Source organism: Anopheles merus, chromosome 2R (assembly GCF_017562075.2).
Source record: "Anopheles merus strain MAF chromosome 2R, AmerM5.1, whole genome shotgun sequence".
Lineage (NCBI taxonomy): Eukaryota > Metazoa > Arthropoda > Insecta > Diptera > Culicidae > Anopheles > Anopheles merus.
In genome coordinates, this window is record NC_054082.1 from 11,976,112 (window position 1) to 11,999,319 (window position 23,208).

Below are 23,208 nucleotides of genomic sequence, written 5' to 3' on the forward strand. Positions count from 1 at the left end.
ATGAGTCATGGGCATGGACAGGGACAGTAAATCACAATCTGCGGCGTGACAGCTCTCGCTGGGGAACGGCAGCGGCTCTCTATGCACTCGGTAATTGGCTGGAGAGACACGCCACAAGCCACAGCCATTCACATTCCCATTTATGGACATTCTCGCATTCGCGTTGGCGGCGTTCAAATTTGGCCCTTAGCACCCGAACCGCGTTCAAATCAACAAGTTGCGCAACGCCCGACAGTGCGCGCCCAGCGCTCTCTTTCGCTTGTCGGCCGACTAGGGCGGGCTAAAAATAAAACAAATCTATGCCCGCCTTATGATCATTGCAATGATGACGACGATGATGATGATAATGATTACATTTGTTTACAAACAACCGGTTGACACCGCGCTGAGCATGGCGAGATGGCGTGAATATGAGTTGCCTCTCTGTTGGCAGGCACATGTTGAGTGCGACCATGCCATGCTCGGCAACGCATGCTCTGTTCGTCTCAGGCAGGAGCGCGTTCCAATCGAGCATAAAAATGCTCTTTTCGTGGTCGGTAGCTACGCAACGGACGCAATCGCGCATGGAAGTGTGTGTGTGTGCGTGTGTTCGAGCATAGGTGAACCGGTTTTGTTGTTTGTTTGTGGTGCGTAGAATGAACCGGAATGTGTTCATTCCATGAAGGCGGCGCGGTCGCGATACATGTGTGTGCGATGGGGCGCGTTGGTTTCGTGCCGGCGAAATTTCTCGATATTTCTGGATATTTCTGGTTAGAAGAAAGTGGATGAGAATGAAGAAGTTTTGGAGGAGTGTTGCACCCGGTCAGAAAATAACATGGGAAAAACTATTCTAGAAAAAGTATTTCTGCATGTATTCCAAATGTAATGAACGATTTTTTTTACACTTACAAACATTCAACAACATTTTATTATTTTTTTAAATTGCCCTCTACATATATAAATTACAAAATAGTGTGTATATGTCTGTTCGCATCGAATATACCAGATAATTCACATGAGGTGAATTCGAGCTGCATTTTCATTACATCGATCGATTGATGCACAGAGTATATCCTGTATGATAACAGCACAATCGATCATCTTCACTTAACCTCATCGATATATCAATTATTACTACATCATGTGCTACTCACTTCCAATTTTCCCATCCAGTGTAGATGTGTTTGAAATGGTTTGTTATCTTTTCGTTTCATTATGCTAGCGTCCACTTTGTATCAAGAACTTAATAGTTAGTTTTGAAGCATCTCAAAAGTTTGCAAAAGAAGGAATTAAGTAATCAGTTTTACACTTTCAACCGAAAATGTCAGGTCAGTCAGCTTAAAAAAAACATAAAAAAAAACTCCATTCAATTATTAGGAAAATTAAATTGATATCGTTCTGTATAATTTTATTCATTCGGTTAGTTTTTTTGTCTTTTTAAGATGATAGAAATAAGCATTTCTACATTAACGTTAGATGTACCACTTTCCTTCTTTATGACTGTTCAATGATGAACCTTCTCTGCGAGCATCTAACGCAAAGCATTGCAAAATTTGCTCCACTACTACATGCGTGAGCATGAGTCAGGGGTAGGCAACAATCCTAATATCAAACAATTTAGATATTCCTTTCCTAAAATTGCAATAACAACAATACACAGCAAAGTTGCGAGCTCAATGTTTTGTAAAAATAAATTTTATGCGCGTAAAAAAACAAACTCAGTTTGAAATATTTGTTTCCTACAATTTATTAAAAACAATTAAAACGATAGTAATATCTTGAAAATTCCAAATTGATTACTACGCATATGTACAAATTTCAATATAAAATAAGTTGATCGTTAAATTCATATTGATTATATTTTTCCATATTTAACTGTGTTGCAGGTTTTTCTAATGATAAACTATTAGTTTCTCCACCCTGGCGTGAACCAACACATACGCAACTACCACAGCGCACCACACTATATACATTCGCTGCTCCCTTGCCAAAGTGTTCATTTCAACAGCACAGCTCTGCCAGTGAACAACGTTGCTCTTGTGCCGTCTAATGGCACACGCTCACCATAGGGAGAACGAAAAGTAAAAACTATCTCACCCTGACGACAGTCACAGCAACAGTGTGAATGTGCCTTTGTGCCTTAGTGCTCAGCTACTAAAAAGTGATACCCAAAAGTGCCAACGAACAAGATAACAACACTCTCTTACAACCTATCACGCATAGTGAAAACTGTCACAGTGCGTTCGTGTTTCCTGAGTGCTATACAGTCCTTGGTGTGTGAAACAGCGACCAACCAATCAGCCCAGTGTCACACAGTGCTGTAGTGCTCTTTCTTCGTTTGGGTGCAAACGCGTGTGCACGCAGCGTCGCAGCAGCTGATTATAATTAATGCACCACCAAGCCCCTCGACAACGACGACGACGACGACACAACGGAACGGTAGAGGATTGAAGCAAGGTAAGCGTACACGCGCGCGCGCGCACACAGAAAAACATACAGCTTCAGCTGTCGTCCCCTGCGTGGTGTCGTCTTTGTGTGGTGCGCGGGCCAACTAAGAAAGCATGCAAAGATCCTGCAAAGCATACAGCATCCACGGAGGGGATAAACGGAATTCAAAACAAATCTCCCCGCAAGTGTGGCATCCCTTATCAACCCTTAAAGCTCGACACTCGAGCTCCTCGTGCAACGGTTGTGGTTGAATTTCTTTTCTACTGGCCGGTTTGGAGCACTGGGCAGGGTGAAATGAATAAATTAGCAGCCGCCCCACTGGCTACGGGCGGTTGGAAAGGAAAGGCATCACAGCGCACACCGCTTCCGTTTCCATGCACGGAAATGATCGCTTTTCAGGCTGAACCGTGGTTATATTACACACAGCCGCTACCGCGAAACCCACCCATTCGGAACACAAAGAAGATGGGCAAGCAAAACACGCAACTCGTGTGCTGTGCTGTGTGTGTGTTGGTGTAGTTGATTCCTTTCCTTTGACTCAGAGGGTAACAGCGGAAAAAAGGGCAGTAAGGAGGATGTTTTACCGCATGCTCGCGTGGGACGCATGGGGCGGTACTGGTATGATTCATGGCATGGAACCACTAGCGTAGCTGGGTCGGTTATCGTCTGCCGGACGTTGAAAACAACCGCTGTTTTGTTACGGCGGCACCAATGTATGCTGGGCCGTTCTTTGCTGCTCGGCAATGCAAACAAAGCGATTACGTACGAGCAGCGGCCTGGCGATGGAAATTGGCTTATGACTTCGTGCCCTGACTCACGGCACACCAGGAGGGGCGTGGATGATTTGGTGCGATAAATATCAATTTATGTGGTCGTTTTTTTGCTTGCAACCTATTTAAGAAATGTGTAGATAAGGGCTGATTCTTCGCTATATTTATGCGCTGATTTCAAAACTTTCCACTTTACGGTTACAGCAATTCGCTGTTGTTAATCCTGTTTTATTATTTGCAAATGAAACGATCATTTAAAACTACCATTGAAGGCCTTATCGATCATTGTTTTTGCGTGACTGAAGGGTTTTTAGGCAGACAGATTCGATGCCAATTTAATACACGACATGAGATTGCATGATAGCAGCATAAATAGTAGATAATTAGATTCATTTCAACCTGAAATGATCGGTAATTGACATTAGCCAGTTAGCTTCAAATAAGACCACCAAATTCCCATGGTATGCACGACCACCATCAACCGACGTACACCGAAAGCGCTTAGTTGTGCAACCAAAAATCCGACTAAACCCTTCAGCAGTAATGGAAAATAGATCAAGCACATAGTTGTCCCAGCACACAGAATCGATTGCTGCAGTGCCACAACCAAAAAACAAAAACTCCATCAATTAGCAAATGATCGGTCCAGTAAAATGCGGACAGTGCGTCATGTGTGACCAGCCACGCCACCCTGAGACCCACGTTCCGGGCCTGGGTGGCTGGAAACCGGGTGGTTTCATAACGGTTTCCTCCATTCTGTCGCATCGCAACATCACGCGCCAAAGCTGACGTCCGTTAGACCTATCGCTAATTAGCAAGTTCTCGTCGTGTATGTATGCTTCGTAGTAACGATGTTTCTTCTTTCTTGTTTCTCTATCGTTCCAGCTTGCATCAGTCGCTAATCCATCCGCCCTTTGCGTGGCGTGGCTCTTCCATTTCCGCACCTCGAGTGCCTTGAACGTCCGACGGACGTTAAGAAATTCGTACGCTTCACGGGAAATTGTGAACCAGTGTGAACAACAGTGCGGAAGAAAGTGTTTGTGCGTGTTTGGTTCCTTTTGTGAAACGATTGCTTAAACGAACGGTTGGCTCCCCCCACCCACTGTGGGCTGTGTGAATTATCCCGTTGGGGTGTGTCCGGTTTGCGCTGATTGTGATCCCCGCTTGATTGGGCGAAATTTGTGCTCCAGTTCAAGGAGAAGCCAGCGGCAACCGACCGTCCGACCGGTCCGCCAATTTGTCTGAATCGTCTGATCACATGTCCTGCACGCACTGACCTCCCCGTCGGTCCACGCCATCCTAATTGTCAATCAGCGAGGGTCAAGCGAGCGAGAAATTCAATTGATACGACGGCTGACAACGTGAACGTGAACTCTGGGAGGTACGGGGCGGAAGCATACACGCCCCCCCGGCCAAGCTGCTCGTAAGAAACGTGAGCTGCATCGCAAAGTGTGTTGTGAAACATCTTAGGCAAAGGAATTTCGTCAAAATCCGCCCCGCAGTGTGTGGCAATCGGTGACAGTGGCGATCTGCCCAACGGGCGAAAATAGAACTCCTCGCATCGTCACCTCCACCTCACCCCACGCAAGCCGCACAATGGCCACCAATACGGTCGCGGCCCGGCTAGCAACGTTCGCAGCCGTCTGTGTGTGTTTTGGCGAGGCGGCCAAAATACTGGCAATCTTCCCGGTGCCACTGAAGCAGCACCAGCTCGTCTACCGCCCACTGATCGAGGAGCTGGCCGGCCGGGGTCACGAGATCGTGCTCGTTACGACGGACCCGCTCGACATGGCCGACCGCCCGAACGGGACGCGCTCGATCGAGCAGATTGATCTCAGCTTCGCCTACCAGCTGCCCGCCCTCGCCCAGCTCGGCTGGGTCGGGCTGGACGGGCGCGACATGCTGCGCAACATATTCGACGTGATGCGCACGATTTCGGCCGAAGAGCTGCGCCACCCGGCCATGCAGAAGCTGATCGAGTCGGCCAACCGGCAGGACGGAGCGGGCGGCACCAAGTGCAACCGGTTCGACGTGGTCATGGTGGAATGGTCCGGCGTGACGCTGATGAACGCGTTTGCGGAACACTTCCGGGCGCCGCTGGTGGGCATCGCGAACGGCGGGGCGTACATCAATGCGCACGAAGCGCTCGGCAATCCGAACCATCCGATCGGCTACCCGAGCATCTTCATGCCGTTCAGCGAGGATCTGAGCCTGCTGCAGCGCATCTCGAGCGTGCTGTTCACCGTGTGGTACAGGTAAGTGTGTGTGACGATTGAGCACACAAACAGCTTTTGATTACGAAGGGCTCCGCATCTAGTTAGCGCGTGCAACGCTCCCATACGTCGGAGGGCTTGGGTCTTTTTTGCGCAAAAACAACCACACTATCTACGGCGCGTGTGTGGTATGAATTATTCAACCCTGACATGGTAGCTGGAGCAATTATAATTGAGCAATCTACTAGTCACCGTTCGCAACCACCAGCATGTGACGGCGACGTTCACACACACACTCAAACACCTCGCCGTAGGTCAAACCGGCTTCAGTCGCCCGCCCGGCTGTACACAGTACTCAGCACCGTGCAGTTGGAAGGCAAACAGTGCACGTAAGTGAAGAATGACTCGACACACACGATCGAGCTGTAGCGGCTGAGAAAAAGTAAAAGTGATATGGGACTGGTTCAGACAGCTGCTACATTGATGACGAGAGTTTGAAACGTGACCATCTTTTCCAGTTAGAAAACGAACTGGCCCAGAACAAATGGCTTGTGCGATTGTTGCACATTGTGAGTGCAAGTGCACCAACCTTTGGCGTGCATAAACGCGCATGGTCAACACTTTTTTCCTTCGTTCCAGCAACTGTTGCAATGTGTGCTTAAACGAGCTGGCAATATGTATATCCGGTCACGATTTCGTTGCGTTTGTTCCACCACGACGTTTGTTTGTTTTACGGACAATTCTAGAATACGCTAGGTTGTGAGCTGTTTGTGCTAATGGGTGCAAAACCCAACCGGCTCCGATTGCTTACCAATTGTATTTCTTTTGCTGGAAATCGACCACACGCAAAGAGAAGATAATCATACGATTTTCGCTGCTTTGCAATGCTTACCAATTACATTGTCAGCATAATGCTAACTAATCCCCGGCCTCTGTTTACCTTAACAGTGACGCAGGCAACGATGGTCAAGTGATGTTAGTGTGGAGGTTTCTTTTTTGTCGTTGTCGTGTGCGACTGCTGGGCAAGAATGTCTATTTTAAAAACATTTGGAGTATTTTGCTTCTTAAAATAAACAAATCGACCTAAATCAGCAAACCGGTCTTATCGCAGAACTAATCGTAGAAGAGTTACCAGAACACATTAACCAAGGATGCAGAGAAAAGTCTTGGAAACATACAAAAAACTGTTATTTTTTACTATTACTTCATACTTTAAGATGTGTACCCTTCTTTCCCCCATTTATGCATAATATTTGCCCCACGCGTCGGTAGATAAGACCGGCGGGGGTCAGTTATCGGGAATTACGTTGACAAGGTGCGGAATTACTCGTGTTGACACAGTGGCCTTGATTTTGGCTAGATTGCATAGCTTCCCTTATTTGCGCATCAGTAGCTTTTGCACGAAAACAAATCACAAAACACACTTCTGACGTATGCTATGCTGCCCATTAGCTATCAGGGCGGTGTAAGCTGATAAACCATGTCTGTCGACAAATGTTTGCCGTTGGAACAGTTTATTGTTTAATCCTGATAAGAACACACCCTTTACGTTATATTCATCGCTTTCTATTCCTTCCTGGCTCCCCGGCAGGTTCTACTACTACACCGAGGAAATACCGGCCCAGAATTTGATTGCCAAAAGCAGCTTCGGGGAACACATTTCCGATCTGCGCCAGATCGAGCAGAACGCGGACCTGCTGCTGATCAACGCTTATCAGCAGCTGGGCAACGTGCGCCCGGTCGGCCCCACCACCGTCTACCTCGGAGGCATACATCAGCAACCTCACCACCAGCAGCTTCCGGAAGATCTGTCCCTCTTCCTCGCCCAATCGGACGAACCGGTCGTGTACGTCAATCTGGGCGCCTCGCTGGGTGGTGTGGCCGGACAGGCTCGCATCGACAAGATTGCCAAAGCGCTCGCGCACCTCGATCTGGCAAGCGTTTGGGCGCTGGACGAGAGCATGGACCCGATCAACAGTACCGGGCGCATTTACCAGTCACACAGCGTGCCGCAGGAGGCCGTTTTAGGTAAGCGTTGGAGAGGGTTTTTGTTTTTGCTGTGGTTTTAGCCTCTATTTCATCATTAAATTCGTCGTACTTCATTAGCCGGGGGTTTGTTCTCGCGTACGTACGTACATGACCCGGGAGAAGGTTAGTTGAGCGGGGGTAAGCGAAAAAAAGGCGAGCTAAATCGAGCGGAGAAGAAGCAGTTTTTAGCGATATGAATAGAATTATACGCAGCAGTCTAAGCGAGACACCTCCCCAAACCTCGCCTGCTAGACCTTGAAAAACACGTTTCGATGCGGGAGCTCTCTACATTGTTTTATTGCGAATTTATGCTCAACATTGTCCTTTGCAGTGAAAGATGATCTTTTAAGCACCAGCCCAAGAGTGTTAGTGAGGTACAACAAAAAAACCCACGACACGAGGTTCACTTGCCGCTTAACTTAGCCAGGTTGTGCATATTAAAAACTTCCCTGTTTTCTATTACCATGCGACGCAAACAACCCAACATGGATGCGGGAAGTTCGAAGAGGCATGAAAGAGAAACACAGTCGCGACAGCAGTAGCTATGTGTGTGTGTGTGTGTGTGTGTGTGAGGAATGTTTGAAGCAAATCAAAACAAAAACAAGATTAGATAGCAGTTGCAAAGCGGGGAGGAGAGCTAGGCAAGTGGTTTAGCGGCTCCGTGCGGCCGGGATCGGTATCGAGCAACCCTTACCGCGCACGAGGCGTGTACAGCACCCCGCCGTAGTGTTTTGGCTGGGGGCTTGGCAGCCGGTTTCCCATTAGCCTGTTGTTTGTGCACTGGTTCATGGCTTCCCTTCTCCCACACACATACACACACACGGGGTGTGTGTTTGTGCTGTTCGAGTGAGTTTAAGGGGGCGATGACGACGATGCTGATGTGCTCTACAGCGTAGTAAAAGCGACAGGCACACTGGTACGCACGTGTTTCGTTGAGTTCATTGAGAAATGCAACCGACAACAACAAGCCGCTCGGTCACAACAACACAGAGTGTGGATAAGGGTCTGGTAATTGGCCGTGGGGAAGTGGATGTACCAGTAGGTTGAAAAACAAAACGCATCGTCGTCAACAAGCGCAAACAAGCCGGCTGCGCTTGAGCGCAAGAGTGAAGGTTGCGGAAAATATTTACCCCACACTGGGTGCCAACGGGAGATCTAATCTCTGTTGTACAATTTTGTTGTTTACGACGATTTCTGTATCGAATAAAGACGTATTTTTTCCGCTTTTGCATTTGCAGGTCATCCAAAAGTGCGCGCATTCCTCACGGACGGCGGCCAAATCAACGTCGAGGATGCCATCCAGCACAAGGTGCCCGTCGTCGGCATCAGCTACTCAACCTCGTACGACCACTATCTGCGCCAAATCGTCAAGTACGAAGCGGGCATCATCTCACTGATCGACTTTGAGACGCAAACCTTCGTGGACAAGCTTCAGGACGTGTTGACCAACGAAAGGTAAGCTTCGCGTGCATTTTTTGAACTCGGTGAGCGTGTTGAATCAAATTTAACGGATCGTATATCCTTTCTCTCTCTCTCTGCCTCTCTCCATTGCCATCGATGATTTTTAGGTATCAGGAAAATGTGAACAAACTGCACCGATTGCTTAACGACCAGCCGCAAACGGCGCTGGAGCGTGCCGTCTGGTGGATCGAGTATGTGGCACGCAACGGCGGCACCAAACCGCTACACGTGCGCCATCTGTCCTGGTTCGAGTACCTGATGCTGGACGTGCTGATCGTGGTTGGTGTCTTGGCTAGTCTCGCGTGTGCGCTGATTGCATACGCTATTGTTCGAGCAGTTCGCTACTCGAGAAGCTTACCGATGGAGATGGTGACGCGCGGCAGCCGGAAGTGCAAGATGATGTAAAAAGCGGACGTTCTCTAATGCGTCGCCGAAGATCGAAGGAGAGAGTTACAGTGCTATAGCGATTGTATTTTGCTATGCAAAAGAACATTACAAAGAAGGTGGTTATTGTGCAGATTTAAAATCTCCCGCATCTTATGCGCCAGCGAGGCATAAGATAATTAGATTAAGAGCAGAAAAAAAACCTTTCGACAGGGTTGTAATCTTCAAGAAAGATTTAAATAGTTACTACATCAGGTTTTGTCATAGATTAATAGATTTAATCAAACGTATTTTGTTACGCTGTTAGTAGATGGATAAGAACGGAATGCCTCACACACATTTACGAAAGTCTGAAACGGTTTAGTGCTTGTCTGTAGGATGCGGTAGGCTGTTTGTGAACGTTTTTGGAAAAAGGAAAGATATCTACAATGAATCTTTGCTAAATACCCCGCACTGAGTAGTGCGTAAGTGTATTGTGATATTACCTAAGTAAGATAGAAGTATATGGAGGAGTAAAACCCTACAGAAATAAAACACATGTCAAAGCAAATGGTAAAAGAGTTATGATCTGGACATAGTTATCACATAACATTTAATAAGATTTCGAATCAAATACCTATACCTACAAACCTCTCACCACATTAACAAATTGCCAACCCCTGTCTCATATCAGCCTGAATGTATGCAATGTGACGCTTCATCGAACTAAACATTTATTTGAAATAGAAGAATCGAACAGAATATTTTATACGCATCACGCATTGCCTTGTCATTCCATTAGTTTGATTTTGGTAAATTGCAATTAAATACGTTTATTTTATTGTATATTTTTTGGTTTCATCACAAACTTGGAACTATAGAAATTATGTTGTACTCTATATTAATAATATAATTTAATTACATTTCTCTGATCGATTCATCGAATAGGTAGAAATCATGTTGTATTCCATTATCATAAATCTCAAAACTCATACAATAACGAAAACAATTATACGAACCAGATAAAGCCCTTTCAATGTATGGATGATTTGGATAATTATGCCAGTTAAGTGTTGTACATTGTAACGTATCAAATGATTTGAAACCAAGACTTTCTTTCTCCAAAGAAATTATTCCATAAGCTTCAGAACACTCTATCCAACCAGAACCGAATTCGTACCATGCTATCTATACACCAATGTTTCCACCATGTGGCATTGCACTCCATCGTCTCCCGAGCGGTACTTTCTCTTGAATAATGCATCGCTAGGGCACTCGGCAGCTTTAAACGCATGCTATCACTATCATCGAATCACGATGAAGGTGGATAATGGGGTTCGTTGAAAACTGCATCCAAAATCCCTGATCCGGAACTACGTTCGCCCCCCCCCCCCCCCGCCAACAGCCAACCATCATCACAAATTAGTGCGCTCGGGGGTAGGTGAATTAATCTCACCCACTGTAAAATCCCTTTTTATTCGAGCCTATCATTCACATTTAGTTGCAGCCGATTTGTGGTATAAATATTCAGCAGGCTCTCCGCCGCACTGCGACCACTGCCAACGGATGCGCTTGCGCCATGGGGCAGTAGAGATGGATTAACAATTTTAGGAAACTCGCGCGCCCCACCGACCGACACGCTCGGCACACGCTGTTAAGTGTCGACATGGAAAGATTGGTATGAAAATGATAGCCACAGTCCCGGTTGCTCGATCCCTTGTGATCGCATTCCGTCCCGTCAGCTTAAAGAAGATGATCCACCTCGCGTTTCGATACGCTAGCGGCAGAGGTAGCTAGCAAATGCAACGCTTGCTTTTTTCTCGCCTACAAAGGTGTCTGAGGACTAGCCGAGATATTCCAGCGGTGGAATGTCGTTCGACAGCCGTTCGCAAACTACACGACTAATCAATTTGTTTATGTTACCGAGCAGCTGTGCGAGTACACGAGTTTCAGCACACGGCAGCTCGAAGCTGGCTACCGATCGGCATGCCAGCCCCACAAGCATCTCAACGCGTTCGACCTGTCGTCGTCGTGATTGCCCAAGCCCAACTGCTGCGTCGCTTATCGTGCCCGACTAAATGATCTTGTTGTACAACATGCAACATGATGTGCTCGGCGGTGGAAGGCGCCTCCAATTGGACAGCATAGGCCACGACCAGCACTAGTTTCTTTTCTTCTACACGGACGTTTTAGCTTTAGCCCATAAAATAGAGACTTCACAACCCGGACCGTGGTGCTTGGGTGTTTTCAGTGAAGCTGTTCACTGTTTGATCGTGACGGCTCGTTTGTTAGCGGGAGCCCTTTTGCTAGATTACACGTTCTGGTTGCCGACGCGCGCCGGCGAACGAAAGTGAGAGTGGTACGATATACGTTTGGTGCGCTCACGTTTGCCGTCCAGTCGGTCAGGTGCGTGCAGACGGGCGCTTGTGCGGTATCACTTTCTGTTTAATCTAATCTTATTGCTGCCCAGCCTGTGCACATCGCATTATTTTACGACCACCGGTTGGAAGATGCAGATCTTGCCTCGGAGGCGGATCGGAAAATCGTTGCCCTATTAAGCCGGATTAAGCCGTGGTTGCTTATCTTGCGCAGATTAAGCTACAAATTGATCGTCAACATTAGCATAATCTTCAATTTATTGGCCACGGGTTCACTCAGCGGAACGGCTACCAGCGCCTGACAGCCGTTGAAATGTCGCTGGGCACTTTCGCCAGTTTACAATTTACTCGTTTAGTGAATGAGGCAAATCTTTCAACAAATTATGAACAATGCGCCCACCTGTTTGTGTGATAACTTTGCCGTAGGAAGTTGAGAATTTTAAACATCATATTCACTTGTTACATCACGCAAACCAAACATCGAAGTTACTAAATTCAACGTTCCATAACTAATTTTGCAATTGATTTCAATAGCTTTAAATCATTCCTGTACTGTTCACTTCACTTGTCACACTTCCCGCACTACTTCTAACACACCACACAAAACAACGATCGAACCGCAATCTTTCAATCGAACAGCAATGTGTGTACCGATCCCAAGCATCGAGACAATCACTCGCGAACCACACTTTAGCCCGTTATGACAATGCTTGCCAGCCCACCGATCGCTATATACATGACGAGCAAAGCTCCACCAGCTCGTCATCGATAATCAACAATCGTGTACATTCGTCACGGCATCATAAATCCACCCGAAACCAGGTTTGTCGCACGCGTGTGCGGCCTGCGGAGTTTTGCTTAAATTAATTCTTCCCCTCCACTGCAGCCACTCCGCGCGACAATGCTTCTGGCCTACATACATGTTGGACCGTTTTCTCCCACCAGCATCATAAAACGATCGCACACCGTCGCTAGCCTAGGGAACGTTCTAGGCGGCACCGATCAAGTGATCTCCGTCTCTAGCAAATCATCGCGTTCGATAATCTGTTTTCGCGCACGGTCATGCAAAAAAAAACTTGACCGCCCACGCCGCTTTTTTTTCGGGCGGAAAAGTAGATCAAAACGCGTTAGCATAAAACACGGTGTGCGCGCGGGGCATATCTCATACTTGCAGGTTGTTTCCACCGTACGTTGCCCTCGGCAGAAGACGGAAAAGAGATAGGATGCTGCGTGGGCACGTGATGCCTTCCACGGCCAGCTCCCCGTGTCCTCGGCCGGAATTAATGGGGTGCTCCTTTTATGCTGGGCCCACGAATTATGCCCGATTACAGCCAGACGAGTCACAAATCTATCACCGAATCTGGAACCCCCCTCTCTCTCTCTCTCTCTCTCTCTCTGGAGCAAATTTGATGACAGTTTGTTGTGCTGGTCGGATCGGATCTGTGGCAAGCAGAGCGGGGCCATAAATCGTGCCTGCCTGTGCCTGCCAGGTCAAAGAAATTCTAAGCCAAGCGGCTTACCTACAAAATTGCTAAAGAGTAAAGGAATTGGCTCTTTTTTTTTGTGCTTGCCAACCCTCGCTAAAATCGCCTTTTCCTTTGCGGTATGAGATGGGCGAAATTTACATTTTATGACAAGGCTCGATAGCGGCAGGATAATGTGCCACAAAACCGGGGCAGGATTTTGGGAAGCAGCATGAAAAGAAGCCTATTGTGTCATGAATTGTAATAAAAACAACTCACACAAAACACGACGGGTGTATAAATCAAAGTAATTAATCAAAGCCGATAGAAAAATTTAAAATCCCCTTCTTGCCTAGGCAGCTTCCCACAGGAACGGGTTCATCGTGTAGGATGCGACTTAAGCGGGCCAAAACTGTGTTTACCACTCATTCAGCCAGCCAGCGACGAGTCAAACAAACGCGAATCAAAGTTTTATACGCTTCATTTGATTTATGTTTACCAAAACACACTAATGAACGCATCTGGCGGGGAACAAATTACGGTACAGCACGTTTACTGTCACATTTCCGAACCGTCGTCGGAATTTTGCCGTATCACGTTTCAAAACAGCGGGCTTTTAGTTTCGCTGCCACCAGCTAAATAGTAGATTTGTACATTATTTAAAGATTTCCCCCGAAAGTGAAAAATTCCATCAATCAACCGTATCGCAACAAGCTTTACGATTTTTTACGATGAAACTAAAAACTGCACCCATCGCCGTAGCTGCTGCTGCTGCTGCACGGTACGGCAGAAATTCGGCAAACTTTTCACTTCACTTTTCACTTTCCTCGCACCTTCGGGGTAGGATCGTTGATCGATCGATCGTGGCCGCTAGCGCGCCGCTCAATAAAAGTATGACGAATGTCGGTAGATTATCAAATTCATTAGCAAAACAGTCCATGGTTCGGGGCATCGGCATCGGAAGGTGCGGGGACACTATCGCGCACACCTCCCAGCACAGATGGCGCAACATTCATCATCATCGGGAGAAAGACAATCGCGAGACAACCACCGCAGCCACCGCTTTCCGGTTCGTCGTACTATTAGCACGTTTTTCCACACAACGCACCAAACGATCGTCAGCGTCGCTCGTATCGAGCGATTGGGTGATAAGTCTTCTTTTTTGTCTAATTGATGGACTCATCTCACTCCCGAACCGAGTGTAGTGCTATTAGCATAGATTCTCCTATTTTATGTTACGCAGAAAAGTCTGACGAACCAAACCCACCCCGGTGTGGAACGGTTGTTATCGAAACGGTTTTGGTCGGGTTGGGGGGTTTTCCTCCTCCTGCCGTGTTTTTAAAACTCACAAATGAGTCAATCGCCGCTCGTCCGGGTAGGGAGGGCGGTCGTCGAGTCTGCTCTGCAAACGGTTGATTAATTTATGTGTGCGAATCCAATAAATCCAACCCGTGGGCTGTGGTTTAAATTTGACAGACAGACCCCATCAACGATCACGTTCTACTTTGTCTTTCGAAGCTTCTTCCTCAGGGTTCGCCCTACCCGTTTTTTTTTTTGCGTTTGCGCTTTTGGCAACATTTTGCCAAAGAACTGGCCGGATTGGTGTGCCGTTCTCTAATTAGCAGACGGCGCCGAAATCAAACTCAAATTAGCGACCGAATCCGATTCCACCAGCTCGCGCGAGATCAATTAGTAATGGTTTGTAAAGGGCTTACATGCTAATTGTTTTTTAGGGGAGCGAAAGATGTGGTTTAATACAATAAATGTGTAAAAAAGAGCATCTTCTGAGCATAGATCCCTGAAAAGGAAGTGCCAATTTTTCGGCATTTTGGGTCGTAAACAATACTTGGAAAGCTGATACAAGATCATGAAGCTTATTAGATCATAAAATATCCGAAAATGAATCTAAGTGAAAACCCTAACAGACAATTTTTGGTCCCAATTGGAAACAGTCCCATTACTAGCAGTGTGTATGACCTAGGTCTTCATCACGACTCCATGAAGCTGGTTTGTTACCAATAAATGAAATAGCGTTAAATATTCTCAACTCAACACTTACCTATATCCACCATCGAAAGCCTTTTTAAGCGACATTTATATGACCATATCAGTTGTCCTGCAAAGGAGAAATACAAAAAAAAATAAAACAAATTAATACGAGCCGCATCTTGCATTCGTGCCCCCAAAATACTGCAATTAAAAGAAAAGCACAAAGCGCGCACAGGGATTGAATGCTTGAAAGGGATTGTTTCTTATCACGATCAGCCATCCATTCAACACAGATTCACATACATACAAACAGTTGTCAATGCTGGCCTCTGCTACCTAACCACAAATCACCATAACGGTGTGCAGTAGCAAGTGGTACAATCCTCTTCCATGCGCCATCACGTGCACCCGAATCGTACACGGGAGCCACCACCATCAATTACAATCCCCCAACGATCGATTCGTTTGGCACGATAATTAAGCCGTAATTTTAACAAGATACTGCAATGTTTTTGATAAAACCTTTCGATCGAAAAACGGCGAAGAAAAAGCAGGACCTTCACTCGCTCGCCACCCCATCGGGCAGTGTGGCGTGCCGCGAGTCCATCAGCTCCACCAGTGACTGAGAGAAAGAGAGAGAGAGAGAGAGAGAGAGAGAGAGAGAGAGAAAAGAGAGAGAGAGAAAGAGAGAGGGAGGGAGAGGTCGCAAGATGCAAGATTACGCCCCGACAGTACACAGGGACCATTGAACTCCCGTCCGATCCCGTCGGAATCGGTATGTCCGGGCGCCGGACATTTGGCAAACATTCTCTTACCTCCCGCCCTTTCTTTGAACTTTCTGATGCTTTCTACCGCCGGCCCTCGATCGGTTCTTTTTCCGGTCGCCTAACGAAGCTGTGCGCCGGCCCAACGGCCAAAAAAAAGGCGACCAATTTGCGAATAATGAGCCAGCGTTTCCGCAAGAATTTTAATCAACGGCCGCGCAATGATTCGCTAAAACGACAAGCAAAAAACAAAAAAACAATGCCCACATTGGCCAACGGATGAGTATCTGGCGATTGCGTCGGTTGGCGCCCGGGCACTGCAATCGCAAGCTCGTTGCACGTCCATCAGTGACTCCACATTATGCACGGTGCAAATGAGAAGGAAGCGCGCGCGCGCGTGTGCGTCAGCTCATCTTCAACGCAGAGAGATCTTGGTCGCGCACACGCTCGCTCGCCCGCCAGATTCATGCCGCAAGTCGAGAAGCGCAAGCAACCGGAAAATGATCAAAACAATTATCAGATTAAACGGCATTATTACGATTGGCAGCAGTTGGTCGGGCTGGCAAACACCGGTAGCTAAGGTGCTTCTCTCACTCTCTCTCCCTTTCTCTCTCTCTCTCTCTCTCCAAAAGCCAAGCCACGACGATGCAAATCCCGAGATAGGCACAGGAAACAGCATTCAATGGTTTCAACACTGTCATTGAATGTTTTGAATGAAGTTTGCCACGAAAGACAGCCAGCAAAGCGGGAGATCGTACAAACGCCACACTTTCCGCGACACCCAGGGGGTACGGCGTGCCGTTAATGAAGTTCGCACCTTTCATGCCGGCCGAGGAAGCATCTCATGCAGCCCTTCACCCGATAAGCGGCACAGGGCAAATTTGCACCGAAACCTGAAGTGAAAGCGTGGAAGCGGCCATCGGATGCCCGATCGAATGCGGCACCGGGTCGGTTGTGCAAGTGAAGATGCTCCGATACGATGCACGATAAGATGCGGTCGCCACCGCAGAAGTGTTCCAGCTTTTGGGAGGCACACATTTCTGCACGGCACACCTCGACAATGAAGATGCAAATCATCTGTCACAGTGGGTGGAAAGAGGGTGGTTTCCTGCCGGAGGAACGTAACTTGTCTGCCAACAGTCTGCAGTGAATGGTAACATGAATTAACAGCTTTTTTGCTCGTTCTATTCACTATCTGATCTTAATTACATCACACATCGACCTATATTTGGCTCGCTGCGTCACTGTCGTAACGCTCTCTGGATGTTTCTTCAAAATGCGCCACTACAGAGTTTAATAACGTAAAACAAGCAGATTTTGTTTTTGCTGCGCCACGGTTTGATTGTAAACAGTATTCTCCGCTCGAGTGCAAAGGAACACCACACCAGGTCTGTAGGTCTAGCAAATTGGACGACATTCGCCTAATCGACGCGGTTGGTCAGAACTGGGGCAAAGAATGAAAATCCCAACCAACTCACCGGGAAGGGGCAACAGACGTCAAGCTGGAGGCAAACCGCAAGCTGAAAAGGATAAGCTCGTCATCGTGGCCGCGGGCAAATAATTACGCCAAACGGTTCTTTCCGAGCGAATCGGTCAGTTTTGACGATTCTGGATCAACAACAACAACAACACACACACACACAGTCAATCTTGGTCGGCGTGGTCTTGTTGGGCGTTGTTCTTCCTGCTTCGATGACGGTGGTCACGGTGGACACCAATCGTAATTCATGATCACGAGCGCCCATTATGTATGTCGTTGTTAATTTTCGTCTCTCTATGTGTGTCTTTTCCGTGTGGCAGGATGGAATTCCGCACTGGGAGGGTCAACCTGAATGCTCGATACGATCTCGGCAGGTCTGGCAAGGGCGTAGTTCCGTCGTTTGGAGCAGTTTGAGGTCCGTCTTTTGGCAAAATTGATTCCATCCAACTGTCAGAAAACAAGGCCCTTTTGTAGTGTGCTGAAGTGTCCGTGGAGATATTTGGTGCAAGATGTCGTGTTGAAGCAATTCCTAACAAATAAAAAAGCTCCTACCATTCAGCACTGTTGACTGCCCTTCAGTTCGTATTATTTATTTGTTTGATTTGAAGACGAAACAGCATGAAAGCGTTTATTATTAGTATTATTTATTTTTTTGTAGAGAACACTAACCGTTAAATTGCTTCCATTTCACGGCACAAGCCATCATCACCTACGAGACGCCTTTTACCCGCTCAATGATCAATTGCAAGCGCTGCTGCTCGTCCCTGTCCCATCCGGCGAGAAATCAATAATCATTAGCAAGCGCACAGAACGCCAATGCTCCGGCGTAGGTAGCACAAAGCACGATTCTGCCGACCCTGAACGGCAATCCCGATGCGCTGGATTCATGTGCTCTGGGGGGTTTCTTTTCCTTCAATTTCCCTTCAACCTGACACTGCTAGACATAAAGCTGACGGGCAATTGCAGCTGCACTTGCCACCGTCTGAGCACACCCGCCACATCAACCCGCGCACGACGAAGCGTGCGTAGTAAAGCGGTGCGCTAGGGCATTACCCACGGGCACGGGCGCACGCCCGCAGTTTAATATAATTTATTAACCAATCAGTAGCGCATCAAAATAATAGACCCGTTCGGAATAATAATTCATTAGCTATGCACGAACCGCGATGCACCGCGGTTCGTTTTCGCGCAGCCGGTCGACCTTTGGCGAGCGCCGGCTCAGGTTGGCGTTTGTCTGGGTGGTCCAACCAGTGGGCCTGCGGTATCTGGCTGTATCAATCCGACGAGCAATCCGTCTCCGGTGACGCTCGGTGGAAGCAGGCAATGGTAGCGGCAATAAAATCACGATGAAGGTGCATCAACAAACGGAAAAGCAGGATATCTGAGTCACAATGAACTGATGATTGAGATTTTCTGAATCGAGAAGCTTGCTTTCCTTCTTATTCAAATTGCATCACTTTAAATGGGTAAAGTGCCTTGCCCCATGGGTCAAAAGGTTTGTTTTTTTTGTTGTTGTTGGCTATGTCAAGCAAATGACACAGAAAAGTGTCGTGATTTACACGCGATAACTTGCTAGTGCACTCAAACATTTTCTTTTATACTCTTTTCGAAATACTTTTATCCCTCAACTGTCTATGGATTAGTTTTATTATTTTGCTAAGCTTTATCCGCCATGCTTTCCCACCCTCTTGATGGGTTGATTGAGCCACCAACAAACAAAAAAAAAAAACACTTTGCAAACATAGCGGGACAATGCTAGCTCCCCTTACAGCGAAAGAATAAAGCCAGTGTTAGAATGAAGATCGAAAAAGCAAACGAGAGACCCATTCGCACGCCAAACGTAAATCAACACCTAATCATTGAAGACATTGTGCGGAGGTGCGAAGAAGCGTGCGAAATGTAAACAAAAACCTAATCAACCCGGCGACATTAAGCCTGAACCTTTAAGGCTCTAAGACGTGAGACATCAGCTGGTGGTGCTGCAAGTTGATGGAAGCTTGTTTTACTGTTTCCTCCACGGAATGATAGTCTAATGTTTGATCCAGAGATTGTATTATATGGGGACACAGTGTGCACACCATTTGGGATGGGAACAATCACATATCTCATTGATCCATTGTGCTCAAGCAGTAAAATAAATAAATAAAGAAGACCAATAATACTTTGCACAGAGGACAGTTTGGGATCGAAGACACCTGTCTCTCTAAGGTGTACCTTTGTCATCTTTTGACTGAACCTTTCAATGAGAAAACGTCATGGTTTCATTATGGAAATCCGTCCCTAAACCAAGCGCTATCCTTCATTTGCGCCTTACCTCCATGGCAACATGTCTTCGCAGTCGCTGTGTAAGTGTGTTACAGCCGAGATCAACTCGCGCGACACTCGCCAGTAATCAATATTGACCTCCATTTGAGGAGTAAATTGATACGGCATAGAGAATCCGCAACCTCAATCCTTCCTCGGTCGAAGCCGAGGGCCGATAGTCGTCGGCCTGGGCTGCCACCTAGCGATGTCTTCCTAGCAAACAGCACAGGCCCAACGAGCAAAACATAACCGGAATGGTTGAGCATGGAACCGGGGAGCGTGTTTTTGCCCGATCGTATCTCGCTCCTATCTAGCTGTTGCGTTTCTATTCTTTAACGCGCTCGTTCTATGCACACACGCATCAGCGCACAAACACCATGTGGCCAGCAACGACACCTTAGTCCAAAAAGCAGTGCCGGCACTGTGTGTGTTTGTGTGTGTATGTCAGAACGTATAGAATAGCTATCGTGATGTCTTGTCATTTATCACTCACCGACAACGAGCGGCGGCGACGACGAACCCGAGCCGCCACTCGGGAGCCCAAAAGAATGCCAAATCGGAGCTGGTAGCGGTCCCCGGCCTAAGCAATCCTGAATCCGACCCGACCCTTAGCTCACTCTCTCTCTCTCTGTCTCTCTCAGGAAACCACCGCCCGCGGGACAGAAGCTGTTGATGGGTTGCGACAGTGATAGGTTTAGGCAGGCCGTTGTGCTACCGCACTGTCCGCGCAGAGGAATAAATGGCCCGCGGGCTACGAGTGGAGGGCAAGCAGCCTCCACCCTTCGACGCAGCCGGGTGTCCACCCGTTGCACATGGTAGCACATTTTTCCGTTATTCATTCTGACAGCGGGTCCGGCCTTTGGAGCGGGCTCGCTTCCTCGGCGGCACGAGACGGTGGTGTCGCTTCACGTCCGCCGTTTCATGCTCGCCCGCTCACAGAAGCCATTTGTTCTTGTTGAGCCCCGGTCGGATTATTTGCCCGCGAACAAAGTCCATCACCTCGCCTCGTCGGCGCTCGTCAACCTCAGCGCGTATTACTTCATCGAGCTGTTCGCCCCGCTAGGGATAGGACAACACACAAAAACAAAGCCCGCTGACCTCGCCGAACGCTTTCTGTGTCAGCGCGGGTTGTGCCGCGCTGATCAAACAGTACAGTGACTACATCGGTTCGGAGTGACTTCCAAAGACAGTTCCCTTTTTTGGAGCTACCGATCCGGGACATTCCAATGGACTCGAGGCATTCCTGGCAGTGTGCTGAGGGCAGCTCTTTTTCTACCGCCGCAGTGTGTCGGGACCGACCTTCGGCGTTCGCACTGTTGCGCTAATCGACAACACGATCGCCATCGCCGCCACCAGGTGGCGGTCGTTACATACACGCCCGGGATCATGCCGATTTCGGACTCGCGGTCAGATGAAACCTTGCCGATAGGCTGGACGACGTGATGATCCCACGTTTATGGGCATCGTTGCTCGTCGCCCGGATATGGGCCAATCGTTTCCGAGGGACGCACCTGACAATTTTGACCAGCAAGCTATATCCCGAATCTGTTAACGTTCCAGTGACCTTCAAGGGATTGCTCCAGCAGTACCAGGACCGTTTTGGAAAGCTTCTGATCACGTGCAAAATGCAAAAACAAACAAAACCCGCAACGCGATCAAAATCTGCACCGACATAAGCAATTATCCTCGCGCACCATTAATCACCGGCGAACCAAAATCCGTCCCCATCAATGCCAATCAATCATCGTTGCCAAAAAGGTCCTGGTCGCGGGACCCCGCGATGTTGGCCACAGCGAATGAAGTTGTCAATGCGGCGGCACAGGTCAGCAGGCGCCGTCACGGTCGAAAAGGGTTACACACGCCAAACATAACAGCCTGTTGGGCGCTGCTTTCACCGCCCGTTTCCGCGTGACCACCGGGTACCGAGATGAGTTGGCAGGATTATTTGCATACAGTGTCAGTGGGCTGGACACTGGAACCATCCCATGCGGTCCGTGTAGCTGTGGCTTGGGATGTAGGGACCCCGTTCTCGGATGATTGATGAATGCTCGATGATTTTGGAGGCTGCAGCAGTAATTACGCGAACAAACACAGCGCCCATTTGGGCAGCTGGATGCAGCTGGAACACAAAAAGGTTCGCCCAAACGAGGCTTAACAATAGTACGCATGCAAGCCAGACATCTCCATTCAACGGTACATTAAGCAATGGGAAGTAATTTTGGAGCAATTTCACATTTTTCACTAACTGCTGCGCGTCCGCAACACCTACTGCAATCTCCGCTAGCAAAATTGAATTCTTTTACAATGATCTTTTGATTAATGGAAACGTGCAACCTGTTCGGTCACTTTAGCCCATCAAAAGTGAATGGCTTTGTGGTGGTGCGTGTGCAATAAACTGCAACTCGTAACGAGCTATCCGCTGGACACATTGGGGGTACAGTACGCGCCAAGACGTAGCTCTTTAGCGAGCTAATGAGCCTCAAATGAAGCCCCAGACATGCTTGGTACGGCCCTTTGGGCTACCGTCGCACCCGTCACCATTGACAGTGCAGTCGTGTCGCTGCTTACACAGAAAATGGCTACAGCTATCATCATCATCATCCCCATCTTCTTCACCAGTGGTACTAGCGCGGTGAATTTGTTTTTATTTGATGAAACTAATTAAAGCTGAAGTTTTGCGTATCGTTTCCCATCGTTTCACCTGGGCCCTGTTCTCGTTGACGGTCTATGTCGTCTATAGCTGCTGCCGTTCGTAGTGCCGGTAACATGCTTCAAACCGTACGCCGGTTCGCTCTGTTTTTTTTTCTTCTTCTGCAAACACCACAAACGGAACAACAGGATGTGGAGATGAAAGCTGCGCACCCTAGAGGGCAGATCCCAGTGCAGTCCGGTTCTGCGGGAGTACGGCTCTCCCCCCCCCCCTCCCCCCCCCTTCCCCATCCTTCGCTACTGCCGCTCGAAGCATAACTTTTCGAATGCCAATCATCACCAGCGACATTGACGACTGCGGACAGACAGTGCGGGATCTCGTTCGCTCTAGTGCGGTCAAATTCATCAAACAGCAAACCGGACAGAAGTGAAAAATTCATCCCCCCCCCTCCTGATCGCTTAATGAGCTACGGAAGGTGACGACGGGAAGGAGGAAAAACAACCAACCATATGAGACCACTTTAGCGAACCTCGGACACCGTCCTTCCCCCGATGCTTTGCCTGCGACCGATTAGCAACAATCCGTTTTCTCTTTCGTTTTCTCAGCGCCCGGACAAACGGACAAGTCACACGCGCAAACTTGCGCTGTATCCGGTGGTCCGAACGGTCCGAACCGTACGGTTGAATGTTGTCTGTCGATGTTTTCCTCCACCGGTCGTCCAGAGTGGATTCGATTTCATTTGGTGCGTGTGCAATTAAACGCCAGCACTGCCGCATCCAAACGACGAACTGGCCAGTGAACCTTTGCACCACAGGCCACACGCTGCAAAGCGCTCCCACCGAAGTGATAGTGACAGTGTGCGCTGATTTCTCACACCACAGACATGGTAAACGGGTGGGTGTGATAATGATTTAGTCG

The 23,208-nt window shown here is 48.0% G+C and overlaps 2 protein-coding genes across 5 annotated transcripts in view; one reads left to right on the forward strand and one right to left on the reverse strand.

The window, feature by feature from the left end:
* LOC121588015 (serine proteinase stubble) overlaps positions 1–23,208 on the reverse strand; it is a 107,862-nt gene that overhangs the window by 15,022 nt on the left and 69,632 nt on the right. For 3 of the 4 annotated variants that reach the window (XM_041905488.1, XM_041905489.1, XM_041905487.1), the window contains one exon: positions 15,163–15,219. In XM_041905488.1, coding sequence (XP_041761422.1) covers positions 15,163–15,175 — 13 coding nt within the window. In that variant the 5' untranslated portion in view covers positions 15,176–15,219. Of the gene's footprint in view, positions 1–12,040; positions 12,327–15,162; positions 15,220–23,208 lie in introns of those variants that run through there. The other variant, XM_041905490.1, reaches the window with a different exon arrangement.
* On the forward strand, positions 1,962–9,394 carry LOC121588016 (UDP-glucosyltransferase 2-like). The gene is made up of 5 exons (XM_041905491.1): positions 1,962–2,436; positions 4,083–5,452; positions 7,002–7,438; positions 8,677–8,893; positions 9,007–9,394. Exons 2-5 carry the CDS (start codon positions 4,794–4,796, stop codon positions 9,302–9,304), a joined length of 1,611 nt encoding a protein of 536 aa, XP_041761425.1. The 5' UTR covers positions 1,962–2,436; positions 4,083–4,793; the 3' UTR covers positions 9,305–9,394.

Bases quoted from the DNA above. Each gene is read 5' to 3' on its own strand.
- LOC121588016 (XM_041905491.1), top strand. From the start codon at position 4,794: ATGGCCACCAATACGGTCGCGGCCCGGCTAGCAACGTTCGCAGCCGTC. The intron at 7,439-8,676 runs GTAAGCGTTGGA...TTGCATTTGCAG, and splicing joins GCCGCAGGAGGCCGTTTTAG to GTCATCCAAAAGTGCGCGCA. The intron at 8,894-9,006 runs GTAAGCTTCGCG...GATGATTTTTAG, and splicing joins GACGTGTTGACCAACGAAAG to GTATCAGGAAAATGTGAACA.